Raw genomic sequence first — 26,446 nt, 5'->3', positions numbered from 1 at the left:
GCGGCCTGTTAAGAAGTTCTGTTGTCACACCCCCGCTCCCATCCTGCATTTCCTCATAGTCAATAGCCACCAGTTGCTAATCCTTACCCTTGATTAGGGAAGTCAGAGATTTTCCACGGAAACAGAAACTGGAGTGGAAATTGCAGGTGTTCACTTATTCATCCCATATCCAAAATGGGAATCAATCCAGCAAATACGATAGGTTTTGCTATTGTCACTTTCAATCTGCAAACAATACGTACGTAACTGATTACACCCTGCTTCTCATCTGAATTACATTTCTTTTACAGCAAAACAAATGAGGAAGAACAATGTAATGACAACATAATTTGTAGTGGTACCTTGGTTTAAGAACAGCTTAGTTTATGAACAACTTGGATTAAGAACACTGCAAATCTGGAAGTAGGTGTTTTGGTTTGTGAACTTTGCCTTGGATTTGAATAAGAACATGTTTTGCTTCCTGTTGAGTGTGTTCCATTTGTAAATTGAGTCCCCCGCTGCTATGGGAAAGAACGCCTTTGTTTAAGAACGCTTTGGTTTAAGAAGAGACTTCTGGAATGGATTAAGTTTGTAAATCAAGCTATCACTGTACATTTATTTATGTAATTAGATATGTAAATTACACAAGTTACGTAATATCGTCACATTGAAGTGAATATTGTCATTTTTGGTGGAAGAACTGCAGCAGAATGGAAACAGTGCTGCAGGCAATGAATACATGGTGGAAAGTAAAATGATGCTTTCTTATATCCTTACCCTTGAGGGTGGACATAATGTCACTAAAATGAAGAAAGACTATAGCAGAGGAAATGAGTATTGAATTATCTCACAGCTGAAACTGAATATACACAAGAAGCAAGTAAAACTGGTATGAAAGCCCAGGGCTCTGGAAGGGGTGGTCCAGGCACAGTTCAACATTTTAGCATTTAAAGCTCTAAACAACTTGAGATCCAGTAACTAAGGGACTGCCTCACCCCATACACCTGCAATTAAATGACATATTTTGTGGCTACTGCACAGGCTGACACAAACTTCTAGGTCCAAGCCAAAGACCTTCATAGTTTGGAGGCCAACATATCTTAAGAGACTGCCTTTCCCCATAGCAGCCTCACTGTTGTTTGCATTCTACAGATTAGCTTTGTGCCAGGAACCTATGCTACATGCATGAGGACAGCTATAAAAAAGAACAAGGCTGTTTACTGCAATTGCCCCAAGGCTGTAGGGTGGTGACCTTTTCCGACTAAGATGGCAACTGCTCCTCTCTTTTAGGATGGTGCAAAACTCACCTGTTACAAACATCTTTAAGCGATGTACAAGAAATGAAATAGAGAACTTCTACAAGAGGCTAGTTAAGGTTTGTAATGTACTTCCTAATCTTCACATGTAATTCTTTCTAATCCATAATGTAAACCCTTATTAACCAGTATTTGCATTACAAATTCAGTACAATAGTTTCGGTGATAATTTTAGCTCTTAAGGTACTCAACCGGTAGATACATACAAAGAGGAACTTTACTTACTGTGGATACAAGTGAGCTCCCAGTAAAGATATCTGTAATGCTGCTGAGATGATAACACTTAAATAAGACGTTACTACTGGACTAGAGACTCACAGTGTAATCTTATGTGTCATTACTCTGAAATAAGTCCCATTATGCTCAATGCATATGGTTTGAAGCTCAACATCAAAAAAGCAAAGATCATGGCCACTGGCCCCATCACCTCCTGGCAAATAGAAGGGGAAGAAATGGAGGCAGTGAAAGATTTTACTTTCTTGGGCTCCATGATCACTGCAGATGGTGACAGCAGCCACGAAATTAGAAGACGCCTGGTTTTAAATTAAAATTAAAATTAAAAGAAGCTATGGTTTTCCCAGTAGTGATGTATGGAAGTGAGAGCTGGACCATAAAGAAGGCTGATCACCGAAGAATTGATGCTTTTGAATTATGGTGCTGGAGGAGACTCTTGAGAGTCCCATGGACTGCAAGAAGATCAAACCTCTCCGTTCTTAAGGAAATCAGCCCTGAGTGCTCACTGGAAGGCCAGATCTTGAAGCTGAGACTCCAATACTTTGGCCACCTCATGAGAGGAGAAGACTCCCTGGAAACGACCCTGATGTTGGGAAAGATGGAGGGCACAAGGAGAAGGGGACGACAGAGGACGAGATGGTTGGACAGTGTTCTCGAAGCTACCAGCATGAATTTGACCAAACTGCGGGAGGCAGTGGAAGACAGGAGTGCCTGGCGTGCTCTGGTCCATGGGGTCATGAAGAGTCGGACACGACTAAACGACTAAAAAACAACAACAAATGTTCAGTGCCTAGGACTGCAGCCTTAACTTTGTTCAATGTGTGCTGCTACAGCAAATGACAGTGTTCTCCTGTTGCCCTGCAGTGTGGTTTTCTGGAGCTAAAACAGCATGTCCACAGTACAAGAGCCCTTTTGGTATTCCGTGTTACCATGGGCAGGATTGCAGAATTTGCGGAATGCACAAATATGGATAATTTTAGCCTTTATGTTATATTCTAACTTTTCTGCATGTAACTCTTTGCAATAAAACATTTTGTCAGAGTTGAGTGGAATAAAAATCTAATCCAATAGTACAGTTGTAAAAGAAAATAAAAGTCTTTAGCTTACATCATCCTCTGAATGAAGTGCCTTTGACTCAGCTTACATGGCAAAATGCATTTAAGCTTAGCCCCGGCCACTTGCCAAATATCATTACCGATAATGGCAGCAAATGTAAAATAATGCTGCAAATCTTCTTCTGTGCTAACATCAGCACAAAACCCCAGAAAACTGGTTAGACATTCTGCTTGCATACCAATAAGTCACTTTTCTTTCACATGCTACATTTACCTGCGGCCACAGGGCAAGACATTATTAAATATATTGGCCTAGGGATTATTTCTATGCCATCTGTCACTGAAATCAAAGGTATTCGCAAACTTGTTCCAAAGGGTTTATTCATGCCTTTTATGCTGACAATACACAATGCTATTTTGCTTATGGCGATTCAGATTTTATTTTTTTTTCAAAATCTTTTCTCTTTTTAAATTGACAGCTGAATCCTCAGTCCTAAGCAGTGTGATAATATTTTGGTTGAGGGAGTGCGGCAGAGCAGCAGTGAGGTTAGGGTAGCTTGGGAATACTAGCAGAACCAAGATGCCATGGTGTGTGAAAGAGAAACAGTAGTTCTCAGTTTGGCAGTGATATGGAGGCTTCTTGGGGATGCAGGACCTCCCTTAGGAGATGCTGTATGTGTGTAGTGGGGTGGTGGATCCGAGTACCTCTTGGCCACTATTTATGCTCTACTTGTATTTTTGTAAGTCAAAAAAATATTGCAAAAGCACTGAGTTAATGAAGTCTCAAATGGTTTGGAACATGAGATTTAAAGGACCATCTAGCCCTGAATGAATCCACCAGTCCACAGAGACCTTCTGGTGAGGAACTCTTATGTGTTCCACCATCAGGACAGGATCTACTCAGTAGTGCTATCCAAATGGTGAATCTTATTATCTCAAGAAGTTCATTTCTACACTCTCTTTCGACCTCAATTGCTGTAAATTTGGTTACGGACCAGGAGATGTTGTTCTCACTTTCAAATATCTTGAAGCTTGATATTTGGAGCATTGATGGTGTTTTAATGTTGTTTATTTTATTTCAGTGTTGTTGTTGTTTAAAAAAATAAAGCTTTTTTAATGTTGTGAGCTGCCTTGTTTGGAAAAATGACATATAAATAATTCAATAAATACAATAAATCATAATTCGTAACTTTCCAGTTCTCTCTCATCAAAAGGAAACCAAAGCCAGGTATAGTGCTGCCCCAGAAACTTTTCACCACTTGGGAAAGTGGAAAATACACAGCTGCAGAATACAGAGAACAAAACTATCAGTACAAGTCACTAAACCAAGGCAGACAAATCTAATCTGCACCTTTTCCTTTTGATGTGTCATCTTGAAATGAGCATACTCTGCTCAGGAGCATAATTCATACTACTGAATCATCGGAATATATGGTAATCCAACCATAAGGCCATGGCCAAAGTTATGGCTCTTATGTGGGAAAGGAGAATGTGACTTTTTCTAAAGAAACAGATTCCCGAACAGGAGATTGTAGCAGAGTAAATTGCACAGACACAGTACATACCATTCGTACCAGATAACCTGAAGAGTCTGCATTGTGGAAAGCCAACAGAAGGAATGCATGGATAGAAGGGATGAGAACTCTTATTTATCTTGCAAGACACACAAGGTCAGAGGGTATGCAGCAGTGCTGTATATACTTCTAGGAGAGAGGGTCTAAATTTCTTTAATCCCTTGTCTGTACACATAAGAGTGCTGCGCGCCTTCTATCATAGGATGCAGATATTTCAAAACAGACAGGAAGTCATGTCTCCAGACAATTCAAAGGCTGCATTTTGCACCCGTGAGTTGTGTTGCAATTCACTTTTTTGTTCAAGGGATTTTGTAAGCCTTCTTTTTAGCCAGTGATAGGTATATTATACTTTTTTTCATGCAAAACATTCACATGGTAAACCTTTCCACCGGTTACACATCATGATTATTGCACAAGCTTAGCACAGGTTACAACCACCTTCGGCAATTACATGCCCTGTATTGAGGTGTTCTTTCCACTGAGACTCTCTGTTGCATTAAATGAAAACAGGGCAGTGGGTGTGTGGAAACACTGCAGCAATAGGTTCCATTACCAACCCACACATATTATAGTTTATACAGATATTCTAGTGAATATTATGATGAGAGCTTAGTGCAGGTTACAATCATCTTCAGCAATTATATGCTCTGTAAGGAGGTGTCCTTTCCACGGAGACTATTTTCAGATATTAGTGTTGAATGAGAAGGCAGGATCGGTGGTGGACCACTTCCCTGTCTAGACACAAAACGCTTTTTCAAGTCTGGATCCAACTGAAGCTGTACTTCTAAAGTTCTCTTCTCTTAAGGAAAGGGAGGTCTCAGGTCTCAAAACACTAAGGGCTGCATGGGCTTCCCATCTTTGTTCTACAGCTGCTGTGCCCTACACCTATGCATATGGGTACATGTTCTAATAAACACACATAAATTTGAGGGGTTGTCTCCACAATGCTGCTCCCCTCACCAGATATACATGCTCATTTCACTCAACGACATCACCTGAAAGATGTGCACCCTGCAAATATTGTTTCAGACCCTCCTCTTAAGGAACACGGTAGCTGGTTTTCAAAATTGCAATAGCACTTCCCTCTTCCCCATGGTTACGGACTGTCTGGAGGACAGCAAACAGTGTGGTAAGTAGAATGTGGGAAAGTTGAAAACGAGTCATTCATTCCTATCATATCAAACACTTGCTCCTAGTGATATAATTAAGGTTATCCATGTGCTCTCCTTGTGGAACAGGAATTTGATCGAGTCACAAGGTGTGGTGATTGCTGCAGGAAGGGATGGGAGAAAATAAAAGGCATCGTTGGTGAAAATTTTGACATCAATGATATTTAGGACAGATTGTTCAGTTTGTTTAATGTCATTATGAATAATGGGTGTAACATATAATCATAAAGAAATGAAATTTGAGGGTTTTAAAATTACATACACCAAGAAGTGTTGTAAAAGAATGAAGGTGTGTATTTTGTTCACAGCAAATCTCACCCATCACACTTCTACGTGTGGCCATACAAAATGAAGTTCAACTTTGGTGGTGTTTACATATGTTAGCATTTCATTTAGTCTGTTGTTTACTTTTCTAATATTTTGTTCCAGGTATGGATTTATTTTTGGTTTCTGCTACCATAGTACTCAGGTCACACTGTACTAGAGAGGCACAACCGAATAACTGGTGTCTGTCCATCCAGCGACTGTTGCATTGAGTGACGAAGGTTAGCTGAACACTGAACAAAGATTCACAAAACATGACTTAATAGGTGTCATTAAGTCAAGCATGGCCACGAGTTAGCCATGGTTATGAGTTAGCACTGGTACCCAGCCTCCTAAACCCAGTCCTGTGTCATGTACTGTATATGTAGGGACTTAAGCTGTTACTTAATGTGATAAATCTACACATTCCTTAAACACCTCTCTTCCTCTCCTCCACAACTAACCCATCTTATTCTTTACTAGAAGTATTATGGGTGAAAGGATTAAGAGTGTGCAATCACTACTAAAGGTTGTAAGCTGGAGTGAGCTATCATTTATTTCTATCCTGCTCTTACAGGGCAAGCCTTGGGGAGCACCCACTGTTCAATTTTCTTGTGCCATTGAGCAAAAGTGGAGTGTATCTTGCTTTGGATCACAGCCTTAACACGATTTGATGCGACATGATATTTAACAGGAAACTCTGTCACATTTAATATATTTAGTATGACCTACCTTGAGGTTAAGGACCTCTCCTTTATGCATATTTAAATTTTATCTTTTTATGAGTGATTATCTGTTTCTCATTTTATGGGCATTTTATTGGCTTGGCTTTGGAATCAATGCCATTAGTGCAATTTTTGCATTGTATTGTCAGTCTATTGGCTACAACAATTAATAAAATATGATTTCATTTTATTGCTTTAGCAAGGGAATGCCCTTAAGAACTCAAATTTTCTTGCAGCTCAGAGCTCATTCACAGCCTGGAATCCAAGCAGTGGAGTGTGATAATTAGTAGACCTGAACATCCTTGCCTCCCAGATTATTAACCTATACTGAGAAGATGGGTCTACCAATTCCCATTACAATTTATACCAGGGATTTGGAATCTGCCATCCTCCAGATTTAGTTAGACCACAATCCACATCATCCATCCAAGACAGCTTGGCCAATGGTCGGGGCAATTGTAGTCCAATCATCCCTGACTGCTGGGCAAGCTGGTTAGGGCTGATGGAAGTTGCAGTCTAACACCATTTGGTGAAAGACTAAATGTTATGCAGCTTAATCATGTTTTATGTATTGCATTTGTTGTAGTGCATTCTGCTCTGGGATTGAATTTAATAAAAAAAATGGGTGAGAACTGCCACAAACAAACAAACAAACAAACAAACCACCAACATCAAGAAGGCCATACATTCCCTATCCTTGATTTATACTTTGGAGATAGTGCAAGTCTGAGGCTAGGCCCTGTAGCCCACGACATGGATAGCAAACATGCCCCCACTGTGTGCGCAATGTTTTTGTTTTTAAATTGACTAACAGACAGGACACTCCATATGTCTCTAATAAAGGGAAACTTTTAATAAGGCAGGAACAAAATGTTTCTCCCGTCCTTATTCTGACCCTCATTATAAATCGTCCTGAAAGCCACCGAACATTTGAATCCCAATGTTTGGAAATAGGCTGTGGAGTACAGGATTTTTATTTGATATTTTTCTGGCACATCCAAACCATGCTACATGGATGAAAAATGCCTTAAACATTACCTATGAACACAAGCAGTCAACATGACTTTACAGCAGGTGTGGGAACCTTTGGCCCTTCAGGTATTCATAGAATCAAAGCATTGGAAGGGACCACAAGGATCATCTAGTCCAACTCTCTGCAATGCAGGAATCTTTTGTCCAGCATATAGCTCGAACCCACGAATAAGTGTCTAATGTTCTACCGACTGAGCCATCTCAGAAGCGTTGCTAAACTACAACTCCCACCAGCCCCAGCAAGCATGGCTAATGGCCAGGGATGTTGTAGTTTAGCAACATCTGGAGGGCCAAAGTTTCTCCACACTTGCTTTACAGGGGGGGGGGGGGAGAGCTTGCCATTGATCAGCAACTCATAATTTTATTTTTGGCTTCAGACTCAAGCGCAGAATGCAGAGAATCCTCTGCTTTCTCCTTGCCAGATAGAAGCTTCTCTGCCAACAGCTATATTAAGCAATAAAGCAATTTTCACTAACAAACGAAGGGCCAAGATAGACATGAGAATGAAACCATCATTAGAAACTCTGTCTATCTCTATGCAATAAAAACAAACAACTGCATCTGTTACATACTGCAACAAAATGACTGGCCTTTCCTGGCTCCCAAGCAATCTGCAGTTTCTGTGTTAGTTTCACACCATATCTTAAGATACTAGTATTCAGTTGTTGCCTCAAACATGTGTTTCTAATACCTGGCCACCATAAATCATGCTGTCATTAGCTAGTGACCTATTAATACTTTCCTTTGCAAATCTATTGTTATGAATTGGGAGGGGGGAAATCCCAAGAATCTCTATATTCAGTGAAGTTGTTGGAGTTTGAGCAAACTCGTTGATTCCTGAATTTAACAAGGGCTGGGAACAGCACCTGCTAACTTCCATCATCAGGCCAGCCTGGTGATGGTGGGTCGCTGAAGAAACAATGATGCTGGTAGCCAGTCATTAGCTCCTCAATGGATGCCATCAACCAGGCACAGAGGGAGGTTGCCAGGGTAATGGGGTGTGTGTGTGGTATCACTGCAGGAATAGCGAGCGTCCTTTTGCTCAGAGGTTTTTGGGCAAGACATTCTGGGAACCAGAAGGATGAAGTGAGGAGAACTTCACATGGCGCTGGCTGAAGCAGGATGCACTGAGACACCAGCGAGCATGATTGGCTGCTGCTCTGGACCCAAGCTTGCTAAAGCTATGAGGGGAGCAATGAGAGACCCTCTTGGGATGTAATGTTCTCCACTGAGGGCTCCAGGTGTAAATATGTGTGAATAAACTATATTTCTAAGACCCTGCAGGCCCTGCTGTGCCTTGCTTTTCCAGTGGAAACACAACCCTTGGTGAGTGCCTGGAAACCCCTGGAATCTTGCTACCACTCAGCAGAGATCCGGGGGGGGGGGGGGGGTTTACACTGTTCACACCAGTCGTCCTCCTCCTTCAGCTGGACAATGGACTTTGGTTAAGACTGTTAATATTAATAGATCAAGGAAGCTTAATCACTATTAGGAGTAGGGTTCATTTTCAAAGGCATGGATCATTAGAAGCCAGGGAGTGGATTCAACCTTCTATCACTTTTTTTTCCAGGGGGGTCCTCCCCCCGCTGCCCAGGCCTTTAAAATAAAGTGTGATCTTGAAATCTGGGGCCTCAATGGCTACTCTGTGTTTCACTGTATACTTGTGCTTTTTAAACTGATTTTATTCTCTTCTTCTGCTGGTAGCAACAAATGTGCTGAGATTTATTTTTAGGATATTGTATTTTAACGTTTTTGTTTTGGAGAGCTGCTCAGAGAACTAATGCTATAGGTTGGCCTATACAAATATAGTAATCACAACTAATATAAGCTTCAATGGAATTTGGTGTGACTTTCTTCAGATTGGGACCAAACAATAAATATTACCATGAATAGGCATGAATTGTTGCAGGAGCCTTCACATTTTCTATTACTTTTTAGAATTAAGATTTCTTTAAAACACACACGGAGAGAATAAATAGTTGTAATCCATATACATACTTGTAAATCATATATAGTGAAAGGCTGACGTAATGTGTGTATAAGGAGGAGTTTTAGGTAGCATTGGGTTATCTGGCCCACTGACAAGAAAGATGTGATAAATGAAAAAAGAGTCACTTTTGAAAGAAGGCAGCAATGAGAGCTGAGCTGGCATAGTACATGAATGCAAATTTAGAGGAAGATTTAGGAAAACAGGCTTCAAGTGGAGTTTAACCAGATGGAAACAGACATTAAAGAAGGGTTCTCGGTTCTAAGAAAAGAAGCTGAATGAATGCCTCCCCCCCCCCATGTAGTTTTGAAAGGGGATAGATGTACATTTGCTATGGTGCACATGTACCAGATATTTCACCTGAATTTGGTTCCCTACCTGTTCTCCTCCATCTACGCTGCAGGTGGCAGCAAACATATAAACAGCTAGAGCCCAGCAATACAGCCTGCAGAATGGGTGCAATAACTTGACACAAAAGCAAGCTTGTGTTTTGAAAGCCCCTGCTTTGCTGGCTTCTAAGTGAGTGCAGAAGCCAAAAGCACAGGGTAGGCACCTCGCAGAAGGCTGGATTCTCTCAGACTACCTTGGTATCTTGTTGTGAGAAAAAGGCAATCCTTCCTTTCCCCAAAAGATTATTCACTCACTCACTCATTCATTTATTCAATGCATAAAGGTAAAGGGACCCCTGACCTTTAGGTCCAGTCGTGACCGACTCTGGGGTTGCGGCGCTCATCTTGCTTTATTGGCCGATGGAGCCGGCGTACAGCTTCCGGGTCATGTGGCCAGCATGACTAAGCCGCTTCTGGTGAACCAGAGCAGCGCACAGAAATGCCGTTTACCTTCCCGCCGGAGCGGTACCTATTTATCTACTTACACTTTGACGTGCTTTCGAACTGCTAGGTTGGCAGGAGCAGGGACCGAGCAACGGGAGCTCACCCCATTGAGGGGATTCAAACTGATGACCTTCTGATCGGCAAGTCCTATGCTCTGTGGTTTAACCCACAGCGCCACCCGCGTCCCCCTATTCAATGCATAGAACTATCCTAATGCCACAACGTCCAATCAAAATAAGAGTGCTCTAAGAAACATAAACAAATAATGGGTTGGGTCTAGACTAATTTAACCCCATTGAAATCAATATGAAATGTTTATTCCCATATTAACTAACCACCACTAACATAAGCCTGGATCCAAAACAGTATTTATAGGAAACCTGTCAGGGCAGAAGGAAAGATGTTTTTAAAGTAAGTGTCTTCCAGTTAAAAGCCTAAATCGCCTTTTGAAAGAAAGGTCAATAGGAATGAACATGAGTTGCCCTATGAATTTCCTCTTTGAGAACTGTGGCTCTAGGATGCACTTCTGAAGAGGAAAACAGTGTTAAGTGTGGTTACCTTCTCACTTCTTATGACTGCTAATGTTAGCAGCAGTATTTGCATAGTGGTACTCAAGGCACACTTCATGTGATTAAAAGCTAGGAAACAAGGCACTTGTTAGAGCGCTAGCTAAAAGATCCATGTTTATCATCTGTTCTGAGAGAGTCACCCTAATGACTCCTTTCTCTTTCAAGCATCGTAGGCAGCAACAGTTTCTCAGAGACCTGTTAATGCAGGATGCTTCCCTGCCCCCACTGCAAAACACAATTGAAGGTGCCAGTGTAAAAGAGGCTGCCCAGGAAATTAAGATAAACAGAATAATAAAATTACAAAAGAAAGTATCTCAGAATAATCTACTGAAACATACTTACTCCATCTTGAAGTGATGGGATCCTCCAAGAAAATACAGAAACAAAGGTCAAGGTTGAAATCCTATACATCAAGGATAAGGAGTCTGTGACCCTCGAGATGTTGTTGGACTACAACTCCCATCAGGCCCACCAACATGGCTAATAGTCAAGAGTGAAGGGCAGTTGGAGTCCAGCAACTCTGGAGGACCACAGGTTCCCCACCCGGGCAATACATATCCAGTGGCAGCCCCTTCTGAACAGACATGTAGACGACTGCACTGTCCAAGTGCAATAGCTTCTGCAGGGAGGCTATTGAGAAGAGCATCCCTGTATCTTTTCACCATGGGAAGGAGAAGTGCATGATGTTTGAATGCAAAACACCAACTGTGCCAGACCAAACACAGTCAATATACAATGCCAGCCTCCTCATGTACTGTGTCTGCAACATTGGAATGGAGGCTCTTCTTAGAAATGGGTTAATCAGAATATACCGGTAATTGATAACTGTCATTCAAACACCACTCCCACAAAGGTGGAATATCAACACATGGAAGTAGTTTTCAGTGGTTTCCATGTGGGCCTGTCATATCTAAATCAGACTGCCAAATCCACAACTTCCAGAGAAAGCTTGTTCCTCTACTGAGATGATGTCTTTATATTTAGAGACTACTTTGCCTATATTTTATTCCTGAATTATATTGGCTTGGATCCAGACATTTCCTCCTTGTGAGGAAGGAGTCTTTTTCTGATGAAATGAGTCTTTCTACAGGTAGAAGAGCACATCTCACTGTAGACAGATTCCTCCATCAGAGGAAGGGAAACTAGTCCAATTTTTTTGACCTACTTTATTGTAGATAACCAATATTCACCAATGTGAACCGGAAAACTTTCTCTCAGTTTTCTGTATCTTCACAATATGTTTATTTCATTCTACCCTGTGTATGAAACAACATTTGTACTCTGAAGAAATGGGAAGAAAAGCTAGAACTGACTGAATAGGAGGCACACATTTCTGGATCATTTAACACATGTATATATACCAAAGCAGTTTACAGTAGACATTATTCATTAAAAATACAAATAAAAAACAAACATTAAAAGAGAGTTTTATATATATATATATAGACACACACACAAATCTTACACTAATAAACATTTAAGAACCACAACATGGGTGAAATACTTGCTCTCCCTGTCCCTCTAAACTTATGCAGCATGCAGATGTTATTTAAAGTCAATGTGCAACAACTGCAAGGCCAGAGTTTCCCTTTCCCAGATCACTGGCAACCTGTTCCCACATCTGTCCATGGGACTTTTGTCCATGATTCCCAGGAGAGAATCAAAATATATTAAGGGATTCTAAATTAAATTGTTTGTTTATGTCTTATGAAAAGGAAGGCTCTCTAGATGGCCATAACTGATGTTATGTATCAATTGAAACCAGACAGCTAGAGAAATGAATCCACAGATATCATGCCGATACACATGTATCTAAGCGCATGTGCATATACACGCAAATCTGCAAGCTGCCTAATATATGGATAACAAGGGTTATAGAACAAAAACCGCTGACAACAACAACAACAACAATGATGATGATAATACTAATAATAATAATAATAATAATAATAATAATAATAATTTATTATTTGTACCCCGCCCATCTGGCTGGGTTTCCCCAGCCACTCTGGGCGGCTTCCACAGAAACCAAAAATACAGTAAAATCACACATTAAAAACTTCCCTGAACAGGGCTGCCTTAAGATGTCTTCTGAATGTCAGGTACTGTATTTTTTTGCTCTATAAGACTCACTTTTTCCCTCCTAAAAAGTAAGGGGAAATGTGTGTGCGTCTTATGGAGCGAATGCAGGCTGCGCAGCTATCCTAGAAGCCAGAACAGCAAGAGGGATTGCTGCTTTCACTGCCCAGCGATCCCTCTTGCTGTTCTGGCTTCTGAGATGCAGAATATTTTTTTTCCTTGTTTTTCTCCTCCAAAAACTAGGTGCGTCTTGTGGTCTGGTGTGTCTTATAGAGCGAAAAATACGGTAGTTGTTTATTGCTTTGACATCTAATGGGAGGGCGTTCCACAGGGCAGGCGCCACTACCGAGAAGGCCCTCTGCCTGGTTCCCTGTCACTTTGCTTCTTGCAATGAGGGAACCACCAGAAGGCCCTCGGCGCTGGATCTCAGTGTCCGGGCAGAACAATGGGGGTGGAGACGCTCCTTCAGGACAATGCTCTATTAGAATGAATCGTCATGTTTGATTTTTCGGTGTGAAAGTTGCTCTTTTCAAGAGGAGAGAATTGTCTTCAGGGGCCTTGCTCAAGGGCTTGACATCAAGATCCATTAGTGATAGGGCCTCCTGGGATACGACTCCATAGTTGTGGAACTTACTCCCAAGCAGCACGCACTTGGTGTTTACTTGGTAGTTAGCCACTGTGACAGCAAGATGCAGGAGAAGATGTACCATTGCCCTGATCCAGCAGGCTCTTCTTATATTCTTAATGTTGATGATACCCGTTTCAATGAACATCCCATAGAAATAAATGCATTGCAGATGTATGACATTTGCATCCACACCTGCAGCCAAAATGTGGATGTTGTCTAACAGTGCAACATTACTAATAATGGAGTGTAAATTCAGGTGCACATCCAAATACCCAAACTCTTCCATGTTCTGCCCCAACTCATCAACTATGCATGACTGGATCATGATGAAGAAGCACTGACTTTGTTACCTTGGTGACAGGGAAGTCATTAATTCTTCTGACACCCCCCCCCCAGTTTCTTTTTTCTTTTTCTTTTGCAAGAGGATGGGAAATACCAAAAAGTTTTGAATTAAAAATAAGTTCATGAAATGTATCTTACTATTTCAGAACAGCACTAATTAGAATCTGTTCTTTGCAAAGTCGGTTAAAAATAGCGGTCTATTATAACCTTTGGACGGTTTCCCCCGCCCCTTCCCATTTGTTTGTTTCCTGAAGATCAGTTTCTGAGGACCAATAAAAGCAAATATGGTGAATGAATCATATTTTTCCCCAGTTACACTAAGCCACAGTGTGCTTGTTTTCTTAAATTTCCAAGATCCAGAGATAAAAACAGAAAAAAACACTTCTCTCCCTCTTCAACTTATCAATGTTTTTACTGGGCAGTTTTCCCAATGTTATTAGTGGGCCAGTTGATGCTTTCTTGTTTTTGTAATGAAGACTACTCTCCCCCCCCCCTCACAATTCCTCACTATCATGCTCATATATTTTTTTAGATGCTATGCCTGCACAAATCTCAAAAATATTTCTAATTCCCACACCCTAGAACAATGTACTTTAGTTGACCCCTCAGGTTTTTTAAGTTTCCAGCTCTGCTAATAACCTACCCAGCCACAATAAGACCCCATGGTACTAGAAACCCAGTCATCAAAAGAAGTTGGTTGTCGGAAGGTTCAGGAGAAACAAAAATGTATCCCTTCTTCACAGAGTACATAATTAAAGTACAGAATTTGCCTGTCAAGGACCCCCAAGACACCCCTGAATAAAAACACGGTTCACACATCATTTTTGTTTGGGTTTCTGGCATAATTTCGGCCACAACTTTATTGAATTACAGTATGTGAGTGGTTGCTTAGGCAGTGGTTAGCCACTATCTGTTCCCACTTGGAGGTAGGAACAGAACTGACAACCACACCCGTGCAGAAGTCAGTAAGGGTAAAGAATTTTGGGAAGGGAGAGAATAAAGCTGGATGCCAGGCTCACACATCTCCCCAAATGCTCCCTGGGGCTCTTGCGTGGCCCTAGCCCTTTGTCAGGGATACGGACAAAAGCATGGCGAGCCCCTGGGTTCCTTTAATGGAATATCCTTGCAGCAGCAGCAATGGAGGGGAAGGCACAGCCAATCCATGCCCCTCCACCAACCAAAAAATTAACCAATGCCTAACCGCAACCTTACAAGTTGTGATGACTTGCTATGCAGTAGCAAACCCAAATGGCTCCAGCCAATCAGCCAAATGGTAAAATTCCTACCAGGCTTCTGCTCCAAAGCAGATGACTCCATGACAGGCATAGCAGGGTCAGCGCAAACAAACCTTAATTAAAGGGAGGGTGGGCGGGTAATCCGATGGGCGCAGCGAAAAGAGGAAGCTCAACGCTGCGCACAGGGACCTACATAGCACCCCCATCAATCAAATAAAATTGCAACCATCAATTTTCCCCAGCAACATTGGGGGGGGGGGGGAATCAAATTCGTGGCCATCCAAACTAACCTGCCCAGAAACAGGGGATGTCATGGTTGCTTCCACCGCAACATGTGCTCTCCTTGAAGGAGAACCCGCTTTGTCCCCGCAAGTTGTGGTGGAAGGAGTTTAGAGGGTTTTAATGGGGATTAGACGAATGCATGGAAGATAAGGGTACCGATGCCTACCAGTCATGCTGGATATATATGCTACCTCTGAATACAAGTTGCTGGAGAGAACAAATGGGAAGTGGTGCTATTGTGCTCATGTCCTGCTTGCAGTCTGCTCATAGGCATCTGGTTGGCCACCATGAGAACAGGATGCTGAATTAGGGCCTTTGGTCTGATATGGGACACGGGTGGCGCTGTGGGTTAAACCACAGAGCGTAGGACTTGCTGATCAGAAGGTCGACAGTTTGAATCCCTGTGACAGAGTGAGCTCCTGTTGCTTGGTCTCAGCTCCTGCCAACCTAGCAGTTCGAAAGCACGTCAAAGTGCAAGTAGATAAATAGGTACCGCTCCGGCGGGAAGCTAAACGGCGTTTCCGTGCGCTGCTCTGGTTTGCCAGAAGCAGCTTAGTCATGCTGGCCACATAACCTGGAAGCTGTATGCCGGCTCCCTCGGCCAATAAAGTGAGATGAGCATTGTAACCCCAGAGTCGGTCTCAACTGGACCTAATGGTCAGGGGTCCCTTTACCTTTACCTTTGGTCTGATCCAGCAGGGCTCTCCTTACATTCTTGTGAAAAGTTTGATAAGAAAATAAATCCTACAGAACAAAATGCAGGCAAGTTCTTCCTCAGTAGTGCTGTGTTGAACATGTATCAATCTCCATAAATGAATAGGTTATTATTTGAAATGAATATATAACGTTAATGACGTGCATGCCTGGTAGCTTCAGAGACGGGAGAGGAGGCCTAATTAAATCAAAGTGGTTATTAGTCTCTTGTCACTATTGATTAATTATTAGCACAAGATACTTCATCACTTTAATTTGCAATGGAAATAGATATGGTGTTACCAAGTGCAGAAATGGGGAAAATGGAGATAAAACTATAGGCTTGGTCTTGAAAGCTCTAATCCAGAACTGGCATATCATTATTTTGGCCCAGGAAATATCCCAATACAGTGGTACCTCGGGTTACATACGCTTCAAGTTACATATTCTTCAGGTTACAGACTCCGCTATCCCAGAAATATTACCTCAGGTTAAGAACTTTGCTTTAGGATGAGAACAGAAATTGTGCTCCAGCGGCACGGCGGCAGCAGGAGGCCCCATTAGCTAAAGTGGTGCTTCAGGTTAAGAACGGACCTCCGGAACGAATTAAGTACTTAACCCGAGGTACCACTGTATAGAGTAAGGTAGGGGGAAAGAATGTGATGCCTTCAAGGACTGTACACCATGAACCAAAAGAGCATTCTGCTTTCAACAGATCCTACACCAAACTTATTAAAGCCTCTTTCTCCGGCACAGGAAAAGGACTACACATTTGGTAAGTTAAAAAATGATTTACTTACAAACTCTTCAGAGGTTAAGTTCATGTACTTTTCCATACATCAGTCAGAAAAGTTTCACAGGCAGCAAAACTTGGTTTAGTTCCAAAGTGGTGAAGGTTGCTAAATTGTTGGTATAGGAACTGAATAATGGCTTGCAAGAGCCATGCGATTTGAGCTTGGGAGAGAACAATAGGCCTGATTACATGGTTCCTCGCGGTGAGGTAAGCCTGGCAGGACAGCTTACTCTATGGTCTTAACCCCTTCATACATTAATTAGACTTAAGCTTGCTAGTGATATGAGACTGGCTATCCCATAAGAGAGGTAGGCGGGATTGGCGAGCAGAGTAAGCAGGAGTGACAGCCCTTAATACATATAACACACAAACATTCCAATATGTGAGCTCATATTTGCAATATGAAACGATTACAGCCCAGGCACAAAGGAGATTTAGGCAACCCTCCCTCGCACCCACTGTCACACACTGAAAGAACATGTGAAGGAGGCTGTGGGATTTAGCCCCACCTTCTACTACCAGCATGAGCCATGTCCACACCCATACTGTCAGTGTCTTCTGCTGGCGTGAGAGCTACTCCACACAAGGAAGGATCCTGGACCAATCAGCAAGACCACTATGTGCCGACATCTGTACAAGCAATGCATGGATGGTGAGGAGCGTGGCCATTGTGCATGGCAGTGGTGTGGCTAGCCCACACAAAACCCACAAATTCTTCTTACATGTTCTTTCAATGCTCTGAGGCTGCCATCTGAAACTCCTTATAGATTTTCCTCACCAAAGAACTAGGCTAGAATGGAGCTCCACATGCAGAAGTAGAGATAACTGCTAGGGGAAATGCTGTACCTGGGAACACTGCAGCAGCTGGAAGTTTGTGTCCCAGCCTTTAGCATATGTGTCACTGGGGTGCAAAGATCCACCCAGCACCCCAAATTTAGTTTAGCCCCCAAATTAACTTTTATTATGCTTACGTCAGACACCATGCTTACGCCTTATCTCTTGTTGTGAATGACAAGTGTCATCGTTGAGTCTGACAAAGTTGAAAGTCCTTTAGTGAAACAGTAGGTATACATTTCAGTAATACCTAGGTATATATGTATTTTGTTTTTCTAGCTTGAACAAAATTATTTATTATTTCATAACAGGTAGATAGTTAAGAGCCTCGGCGGTGGGCACCTGGCACCCCCCAGAATTCGCCCCGCACCCCTACACCCCCAGGTAAAGACGGCCCTGGTCCCAGCATTCATGGAAATGCAATATATGGGCCCATGCTCCACAAGTACCTTATCCATCTCACTGATGGTCATTTGACTAGGTTTATTAACAGCCTTGGAGAACACTGTAGCAGACCAGCTTCTCCTCTTCATAAGCGCACGTCTGTAGAGGTAGCGAGAGGAGCATGAGGCTCCTCATGCCTCCCATCTCACCTAGTCCCATGAAAAGTCAGTGGGGCTTTTAAAAATCTTAGAATTACCATCCTGCAATAACATCCTCTGTATACCAATTGGTGGGACAATGCAGTTCCCATAGAAACAAAACAATGTTTTATTAATGCTGCCAGTTTCAAAGCTGGCTCTGCCCTGCCACCACTTGGTGGTTCACACAAACTCAAGCTCAAGATTCAGGGTGGGGGGGGGGGGCAAAACAAAAGGGAAGTCAACAAAAGCTACTGCTGGAATTATCAGTACCGCTTGCCTCACAGGACAACATGTCTGAGTTTGAAGGTCCATGACAGAGCAGGCAATCAGTCATCTCATTCACCCTTTCCCTTAATGAAACCACAAACTCACAAAGGAGAATGCCAATGACTCGGAGAGAGGAGCTGACTGTATTCCAAAAAGGGAAATCCTGTCCCTTTAAGAAATCTGAGTAGCCCAGAATAAAATCCACAAGATGCAACTTCTCTCTTCCTAGTAATGGAGTAAAAGGAAAAGAGCTGCTGACCAGCACCTGTTAGATACCAGGCTCTTCAAGGCTTTTAATGGGCAGCAGAACTGCTGCACATTTCAGATTAAAGGTCTCCCTAGAAGGCAGGACACCACAGTCAAATGTAGCCAAGGACTTAGTAGAAGATCAGAGACCATGTCATTATTTATATTGGTCTGATGCACTTGGGGGAAATGGCCCCAGAGGCATTTGTTGCTTGCAAGATTTGAAACAAAATACAGAAAGCTGCTTTCTTATTTTTGCTTACTTTGGGAAGAGCAAAAATTACCCTTCTGCATACTAATTCTGGCTACCCCGATAACAAGCAAGTTATGGAGTTCAAATAGAAGGAAATCTAGTGCTAGAATTATGGGTTGGGTAAGTTTGTTTGCCTTTGATGGAGTGCACAAAGTCTCCCCAACCCAGTTGCCCTCAATCTTTGCCAAATCCCAGGTTTGCTGTAGCCATCGAAGAACAGGAGCTTAAAGGAGGCAGCAGCTGCTGCACAATAAAGGCCAGGGCTTCTTTACTCCCAGTATAATTAAAATATAGAGGTAATAACAAAACATTGGGTTGGATCAAGATTTAGTCATGCTTAGACTAGACCCACTAAAATCAATGGGACTTAAGTCTGTCCCATTCATTTCAGTGACTTGAGCCTAAGCATGACTAAGTCTGGATCTGAGCCATTATTTAGAATTTCTAAATATTTTAAGAGAAGCAGAGGTTTAGAGAATAAGAGCAGTACACTGACCTAGCTTTATTAGTCCAAAGGTGAATAAAGCATATGAAATAAAAGATTTTAGTGTGGTCCAGTAGTAAGAATACATGCCATGATACCTGTATAATATGCACTGATATATAACCTATCATGAAGGAATATTAGTAGCACTTTAAAAATGCACACATATATAATTAGTTTTATCTCATCAACAACCTCCCATGGCAGTATGTTCCACAGATTAACTATATGTATACAGTTCTGACTTTGATTCTCTGGTGAACAGAAGAAATAATGAACATTTGTAGAGGCATTTTGATACTGAAATCAGTGTATGATGGATTTGCATGATATATGTCTTATCTAATTATTCATGTATCTATAGATCTGTGGATATACATGCAGATAGGTAATTTACCAAAAGAGGAAGAAAATGCAAATAACATTTGCAGGCAGCTCTATATGGACACTAGCCCTTAATTTTATCAGGTAGATGCCAAGTCTAGTGCTTAATGATAAGTTAAATACCTGTTCCTTACTTGCTCATTCTCTAGTGGAGAGCTATGTACCACAGACAAACAACATGCCCCATGAGTAATAATTGTTCAGTACATTTATCAACTGACCCTTCAAACTGATTAATTAACCTATGATAGCCAGCTTCCTGTGTGTTGCCTGATCTTTTCTGATTTAAAAGCTCCCTTCATGTTGAACCTTAGTATGAAGCTGGCCTTCTCTTCTATCCAGATCATAATATGTTAGCGGTGAATACTTAGTATAGAGCGAATAAGCGGTATTTTGGTATACAGCTCAGCAGATTCATATCAGGCTAATTTCCTAAGTGTTCCTTCCTCCACCCCCTGCTCCTCCCAGCCTCAGACACTCTGGCTGGTGAGAAATTTGATGAACACTTTGGGCTGAACTCCAGTTCAATATCTGGCTGTTTTAATAAGCAGCTTCAGGATGCTGCTACTTCATGGGAATTTAAAGAAGGGAGTAGAGAGAAGGGCTCCCTATACTATTCTTAGAAGCAAACAGTCAGATTTGGCAACTTGATTACAAAGCATGGAATTTATAAACTGTGCCATTCTAAAATTACTTCATTTGTATACAGTTCAGTTGGACGGTCATGTGTTGCAACATATTCCAGTTTAACAGCGCAGTTCTGTAACACCCACAAAATCAAAAGGAAAATTGAGCCACACAGTGGATGCTGGTTATGTCATGTGTTGTCCAGCAACTGGAACTTGTATAGGAAATGGTCACTGAAAGATGTGCATTAAAAATGTGTATGCATCCAACATGTCCTTGATTTATTTTTAAGGGGAAACTGGAGAAACTTCCAAACCCTGTTCTTCAAACTATTCCACTTTTAATGTCTAGCGATGCTTCACAGCTGTGTTAACACAGAAGCATTTTGCCTTCTTATGGGTTAAAGAAATTTCCACACTACTGACTCCTTTAAGAAGTTACAAATCTATATTATACCAGGTACCACACTCACAACAAGTGTCATTGATAGTTTCCACAAAAACCTTTCTGGACCTCATCAAGTTGCACACATACTCAAGACAGAACAATTGTAAAGAAAACTTGAACACAGCTCCTTAAAACATTAAACGCTACCCCAAACACTAAAAATCCCACTTACAATCATCCCAAAAGTAAATACCATGACAATACCGTATGAGCAACACCAATGTAGCTTCTTCCATTTATATTGATAACATCGTGCATTTCGCTTTGCAAGTTTTATTATATACATTTCAGCATTTAATCTGTATGTTTCTGCACCGACAGAAAGACATTCTGATGAAAACGTTGTTTCTTCCGCAGCTCAGAAGTACGACAGAAACAACGGTTTCCAAACCTAGTCAGGGATAATAAACACAGATGAGCTTCTACATCCGTGCTTGCCTCTATTTTAAAAGAAAAGGCGGCTAGTGCTTTTATCTTAGCAGGACTGTCAGGACAGTCGTACCCTTTTGCCAACAGTGCAGTCATTTCCCATTTATTACGAAGGTCCTTCCTCCTCAATGGGAGGGCAGAGAGAGCTTTAGAATAACTTGCTTTCCAGAAATAATTTCCAATGCCACCCCTGAGGTCCAAGCTCGGTGCGGATCCTTCCCCATTCCAACTCCAGCACACTTACATGACTCGCGGGGAATTCTGTGAAGATCAATGCCATCCGTCTCCATTTCTGAGCCAAGTCTGGGAGGCTGAGCCTGGCGAAAGAAATGCTTGGCGGAATCTTTTCCTTCCTTCCTTCCTTCTCTCCCCTGAGGAGTTTCATTCAAGGAGGCAACCCAACTATTGCTGCAGCAGCCCCGTCTGGGGAGCAGCAAGCATACTTGTCCAAGTAGCAGCAGCAGCAGCTCCTACTTAGCCCGACCCAGGCTCTTTCATCACGGCAGGGATGCCACCAACCGAAAGCAGCCTCAGCAATGCAAAAGAGCGGCGCGTGGGGTGTTGCACTGAGGAAGCGTCCCACCTTGGCAGCAGAAATTCCCCCACCTCAGGGGAGAAAAACACACACACACAAACACAAAACCTCCCTCGCTGCTTTTCCCGGGCACGCACAAAAGTCAAGGGTGCAACCTTTGCCTGGCGCACAGAGCTCTGGCACTCATGCTGATCCCGGGGTTTGAGGAACTCCCTGGCAAAGGGAGAGGCGGGGAGAGGAACCGACTTTAAAATAGCAACGCCGCTTGGTCTCCCAGCCGGGCTCTCCCCGCTCTTGCCGCCGCCGAGACCAAAGGCAGCGGGAAAGAGGCAGCCCGCCACGTGACTCCTGCCGGCGAGGAAAAGCAGCAGCAGCAGCGCCGGGCGAGCGCCAAGCTGGAGGTGGAAGCGGCGGGGCTGCTGCCTCCTTCCCCGGCCAGGGGCGCGAGGAGCGCTTCTTATAGGACGCTCGCCAAGGCCAGCGTCGCGAACTCTTTGCTTAAGACGGGAGGGCGGGAAAGGGAAGGGTGGAGGCGGCGGCGGCTGCGGCCGGAGTTTCCATTATCACCCAAGCCCAGCCTTAACGGCCTCCAGCCACCACCTAGGCTGGACGCGTGGAGTTGGGCGGTTGGACAACGCCTTTTGGTGACTTTGGGTCGCCTTCGCCTGCGTCACTTGCGCATGGCGTGGGAGAGCGTAGGGCCTGTTTTCTGTGTCAAGGCTGTTTGCATTTCCATGGAGAACCAGCGAGGATAGAAAGGGCTGCTTCTAAGGGTGCCGCTCACCCACCCTATGCCAGTGCTTCATGTGGGAAAGGAATGCTTAGGAATGGGCTCTTAATTCTCTGGGGGCAGAGACAGGCACACACCTCAGTTGCAACTTAAGAGGCACCTTGAAGACTGAATATATATACTGTATACACACACACATTTTTTATGTGCCTGCACCTCAGCCATCATGCGTTGCTCCATAGTTAAGAATGACAATCTCGTCTCATGTTCCTTTTTATTCTGCTGTTCTGCATGTATTTTTTCTCTTCTGCCTGCTTTTCTGTGTTGACTTACTCAAGTGTGCTGGGCAGGAGCCTGGCATCAGTATTGGTCAGATGTATGCCAGGGACCCAGCATGGCCCACCATAGCTGACACCCACCTGCACATTTAACTGAGTTAGCCCTTAAAACAAAAATCCCAGAGAATGCCAGGTAGCTGCATTGTGCAAAGGAGTATTCTGGAAAAACAAAAGGGGTATGCACATAGTTACCCTTTTCCGTACTGCAAGATGTAATGGTGGCTTCCAATATGGAGGATTAGGTTATCAGTGAGTATTAGCACAGTGCCTGTGTCTGCCTCTACTGTTGGAGTCATTTGAAACTGAATGCCAGTTGATGGAAGTCACCAGTGGGAAGAGTGATGTTGCACAGGGGCCCTCCTTGCAGGCTTCCCGGAAACATCGGATTGGACATTGTGAAAGCAGGAGATGCTGGGCTAGTAGGGCCTTTGTTCTGATTCATCTGGCTCCTTCTTATGTGCTTATAAGTACGTGAGGGAAGAAGCCATCTTTTTATTCCTTCCCCAGTGACCCTGATGACGTGCTGCCATTTGGAGTAACTTCCCACACTTTGCAGCCGCCCACCATCCTGTCAGCACCACCAAAACTGCCGCTTATCTCATATAGCCTAGTAACTAAAATTCAGTAACTAAAATAAAAAACAGGGTGGGGTGGAATCCCAGCTCCTATTAGAACTTCCTTCAGGTGGTGTTACACATAGTTCTACAAGGGTGATGCTATCTCGTAGCTTCCTTGTAAAACACTCGAAGGCCTAGAGCAGAGTAATTTGAATAGAGACGAGATCCCATCTAGAGCTACCTATTTCCATCTATGTTAGTGTGGCTCAGTCACTTCCTCAGCTACAGAGCAATGTGCTTTGGCACAAATCTCAGATGCAGTTTCGGATGCCAGTGTCAGGCTGTTTTCATGCTCAAGCACTAACTCAGAGGTGTAGGAAACTGAAGCAGGAGGATTCTCTCCATTGACAACACATAGAATCACACTATAGACAGATAGGGGCCTTGCAGGCATCTCACTTTGTAGTGTGAACCGTTATAGAGAGTGAAGCCCTCTTGAGGTGTTGTAGACTAACGAAACATGGGAAGGGGCCAGCAAAGACACATTAGCTCCACATACACACCTGTTTCCATTTCAGTCACATTTGCGAGTGCCTTTTAGGTTCCTTGCACACTCTAGACTTCATTGGACCATCCAGCTCAATATCATTTGCATTGATTGAAACAGCTTTCCAGGTTCTCTGGCAGCGGACATTCCTAGCCCTAGCTGAAGATGCCAGGAATTGAACCTGGGATGAGTTCTGCTGCTGGGCAGCATCTGCTTTTAGAGGCGTGGGAGGAGCACCAGCCACTTTTTCTTTTTCAGAATAAGAGGCTATGGAGGGGCCTCATGTGGATCATAACCATGGCACATGAAGTCGGAAGCTGAAGTCTCCTCCTTGTGCTATTTTCCTCCCAAAAATGTCCACCCCAGCAACTGTTGCCCCTACAGCAGGGTGGGGTGGCACTGCTCACCTGAGCTGTCAGTCACAACACTGCTGCTTTATTTCACAATTCTGCAGCTCCATAGAAATCTGGGCTATGTGGATTTATATTTCCTGACTCCCCGCATTCCTTAAATGGAATCTCCTATAATTTATGGAGATTCACTCTTCTGAAATACCAAATGTTTCAAATAATGGTTACTCTTCAAAATGCATGATCTATGACAATCCTACCACTCACTGTTTTTCTCCTACTGGAGTTGGAACACAGTGAATTTGGAGGTCTTGGGGGGGGGGGGGGAATGAGGCATCTCCTGTATCGAGTTTCATAGACAAGACATCATAAGGCAGTATGGGAAATATTATCAATTTACGGCTCCTCCAGATGACCTGCTTATTCAGCATTCATCCTGATTATTATTTTTTTGCACAAAACTTACTTGGTTGTCAGACTATGTCCCGTCTTTTTTTTTTTTTTTTACTGAGTAGTCATTCTTATTTGTTTAAAGGGGTGAGTGGTTCCATAACAGTGAGCGTTTATTCTGCATTCATCCTGATTTGTGTGCTTGCACCTAGCAGGGTATTTAGACATCTTCTCATTCTTCATTTGTTTGTCCCACACTTTTATTTTTCATTTCCCTGTCACTTTCCAAACTGTAAGCCCCCTTTAAAAAAAAGTTGATTTGTTCCAATGGGGCAATAAATCTAATTCCATAAGCCCAAATTTCCGGTATGTACTTGAATCCCTCCTGCAAACTGCTGACAGTCTGGAGACACTTGCCTATGGAGCAGGAATGCTGCAAGAGCTTTCAAAACAAGCATTCAACTAATTCAAAAATCCATATTGCTTTTGCCACAAGCTGAGCAATATTCCACTGAATAGTCTTACATTGCACATTTGCATTTTGTCCTTCCTCCAAGGAGTTGAGTGTGGCATATATGGGTTTTACCTCACTTTATCAAAGCAATAAAAAGAATCAAATAGTTGTATATAAAAAAATAGCAAATGGCTGTGTAGAGACCTGTATTGTGTCTCTACATAGTGCTTTGTTGGGGTGCAGCTTTTACAATCAAAATGAGGGACCTGAATCTTAATACTGTTTGGATAGTGTGTTTCATAAAGGGAGTAGACCTGCATCCAAACCCAGTTTAAAATGACTGAAACAGACTCTCAGCTTCAACTGGGAATAAAGGATGCTGTCTTTTTCTACACTGTTATGCCATCACAACAGATCTGTGAAGTAGATTAGACTGAGAGACAGTGACTTGCCCAAGATGAGCCGGTGAACTTTATGGTGCTGTTATGTGTGTTTGTGTTGAACCCCAGACCATGTCTGTTTCTTTACCACTCCACACTGGTATCCCAGTCTGTACCTATCTCAAATATGTGTCCTAAGCACAGACCTGGTTTTCTTCATTCTTTTCCCTCGCTGCAGGGAATTGCTAATTTCTAACTGAAATATGAAAGGCTCTTTTGCGGATGCCAAGAAGAGACTCCCCCACCCGAGCTTGGCTGCAAGAACATTAAAGGAAGGTTGATGGCGCCTTCTTGTGTATCCATAAAACTTGGCGAGTGACATCCACAGATAAATATAATAAATTCAGCCAAGTCTACCTTAAACAAAGCAGTTTGCAGGGGGGAACTGACCTTGGGCATTTGAGCAACAGTGCCCCTGAATGATAGCAGCAGCTGACATGTGCAGGGAGGATTCCTCTTTAAAGGTCACTAACATACTTTGCCAGCAGGCTGCAGGAGAACAGGCAGCTACTGGAGACCACAGGCTTCTAGCCCAGGAGGGGAAAGAGGTGGGCTTTGAGACCACATCCTCCCCAAGTGAAGGGAACTGAGAGACCCTGTGTGCATGCTGCCACTAAGGACTGTTGGGTGAAAGATAATTAAGAGGTCTTGTTAAGAGGGTTCATCTTGGTATCTGCAAAGTGAAATGCCACTTAGAAATAGATCATTTATTTATCGATATT

The 26,446-nt window shown here is 42.9% G+C and overlaps 1 protein-coding gene across 5 annotated transcripts in view; it reads right to left on the bottom strand.

Moving 5' to 3' along the window:
* Positions 1 to 26,446, bottom strand: part of ANO1 (anoctamin 1) — a 141,958-nt gene that overhangs the window by 99,971 nt on the left and 15,541 nt on the right. For 4 of the 5 annotated variants that reach the window (XM_083427602.1, XM_083427605.1, XM_083427604.1 and 1 more), the window contains exon 1: positions 21,628 to 22,556. The exons of the other annotated variant lie outside the window; for it this stretch is intronic. In XM_083427602.1, the coding sequence (XP_083283728.1) occupies positions 21,628 to 21,673 (46 nt within the window). In that variant the 5' untranslated portion in view covers positions 21,674 to 22,556. Of the gene's footprint in view, positions 1 to 21,627; positions 22,557 to 26,446 lie in introns of those variants that run through there. 5 annotated transcript variants of the gene reach the window in all.

The sequence above is a fragment of the Podarcis tiliguerta genome, assembly GCF_965153285.1.
Source record: "Podarcis tiliguerta genome assembly, chromosome: 1".
Taxonomy (NCBI): Eukaryota; Metazoa; Chordata; class Lepidosauria; order Squamata; family Lacertidae; genus Podarcis; species Podarcis tiliguerta.
The sequence above is the reverse complement of the archived record's forward strand: the minus strand, read 5'-3'. Positions and strand labels throughout refer to the sequence as shown.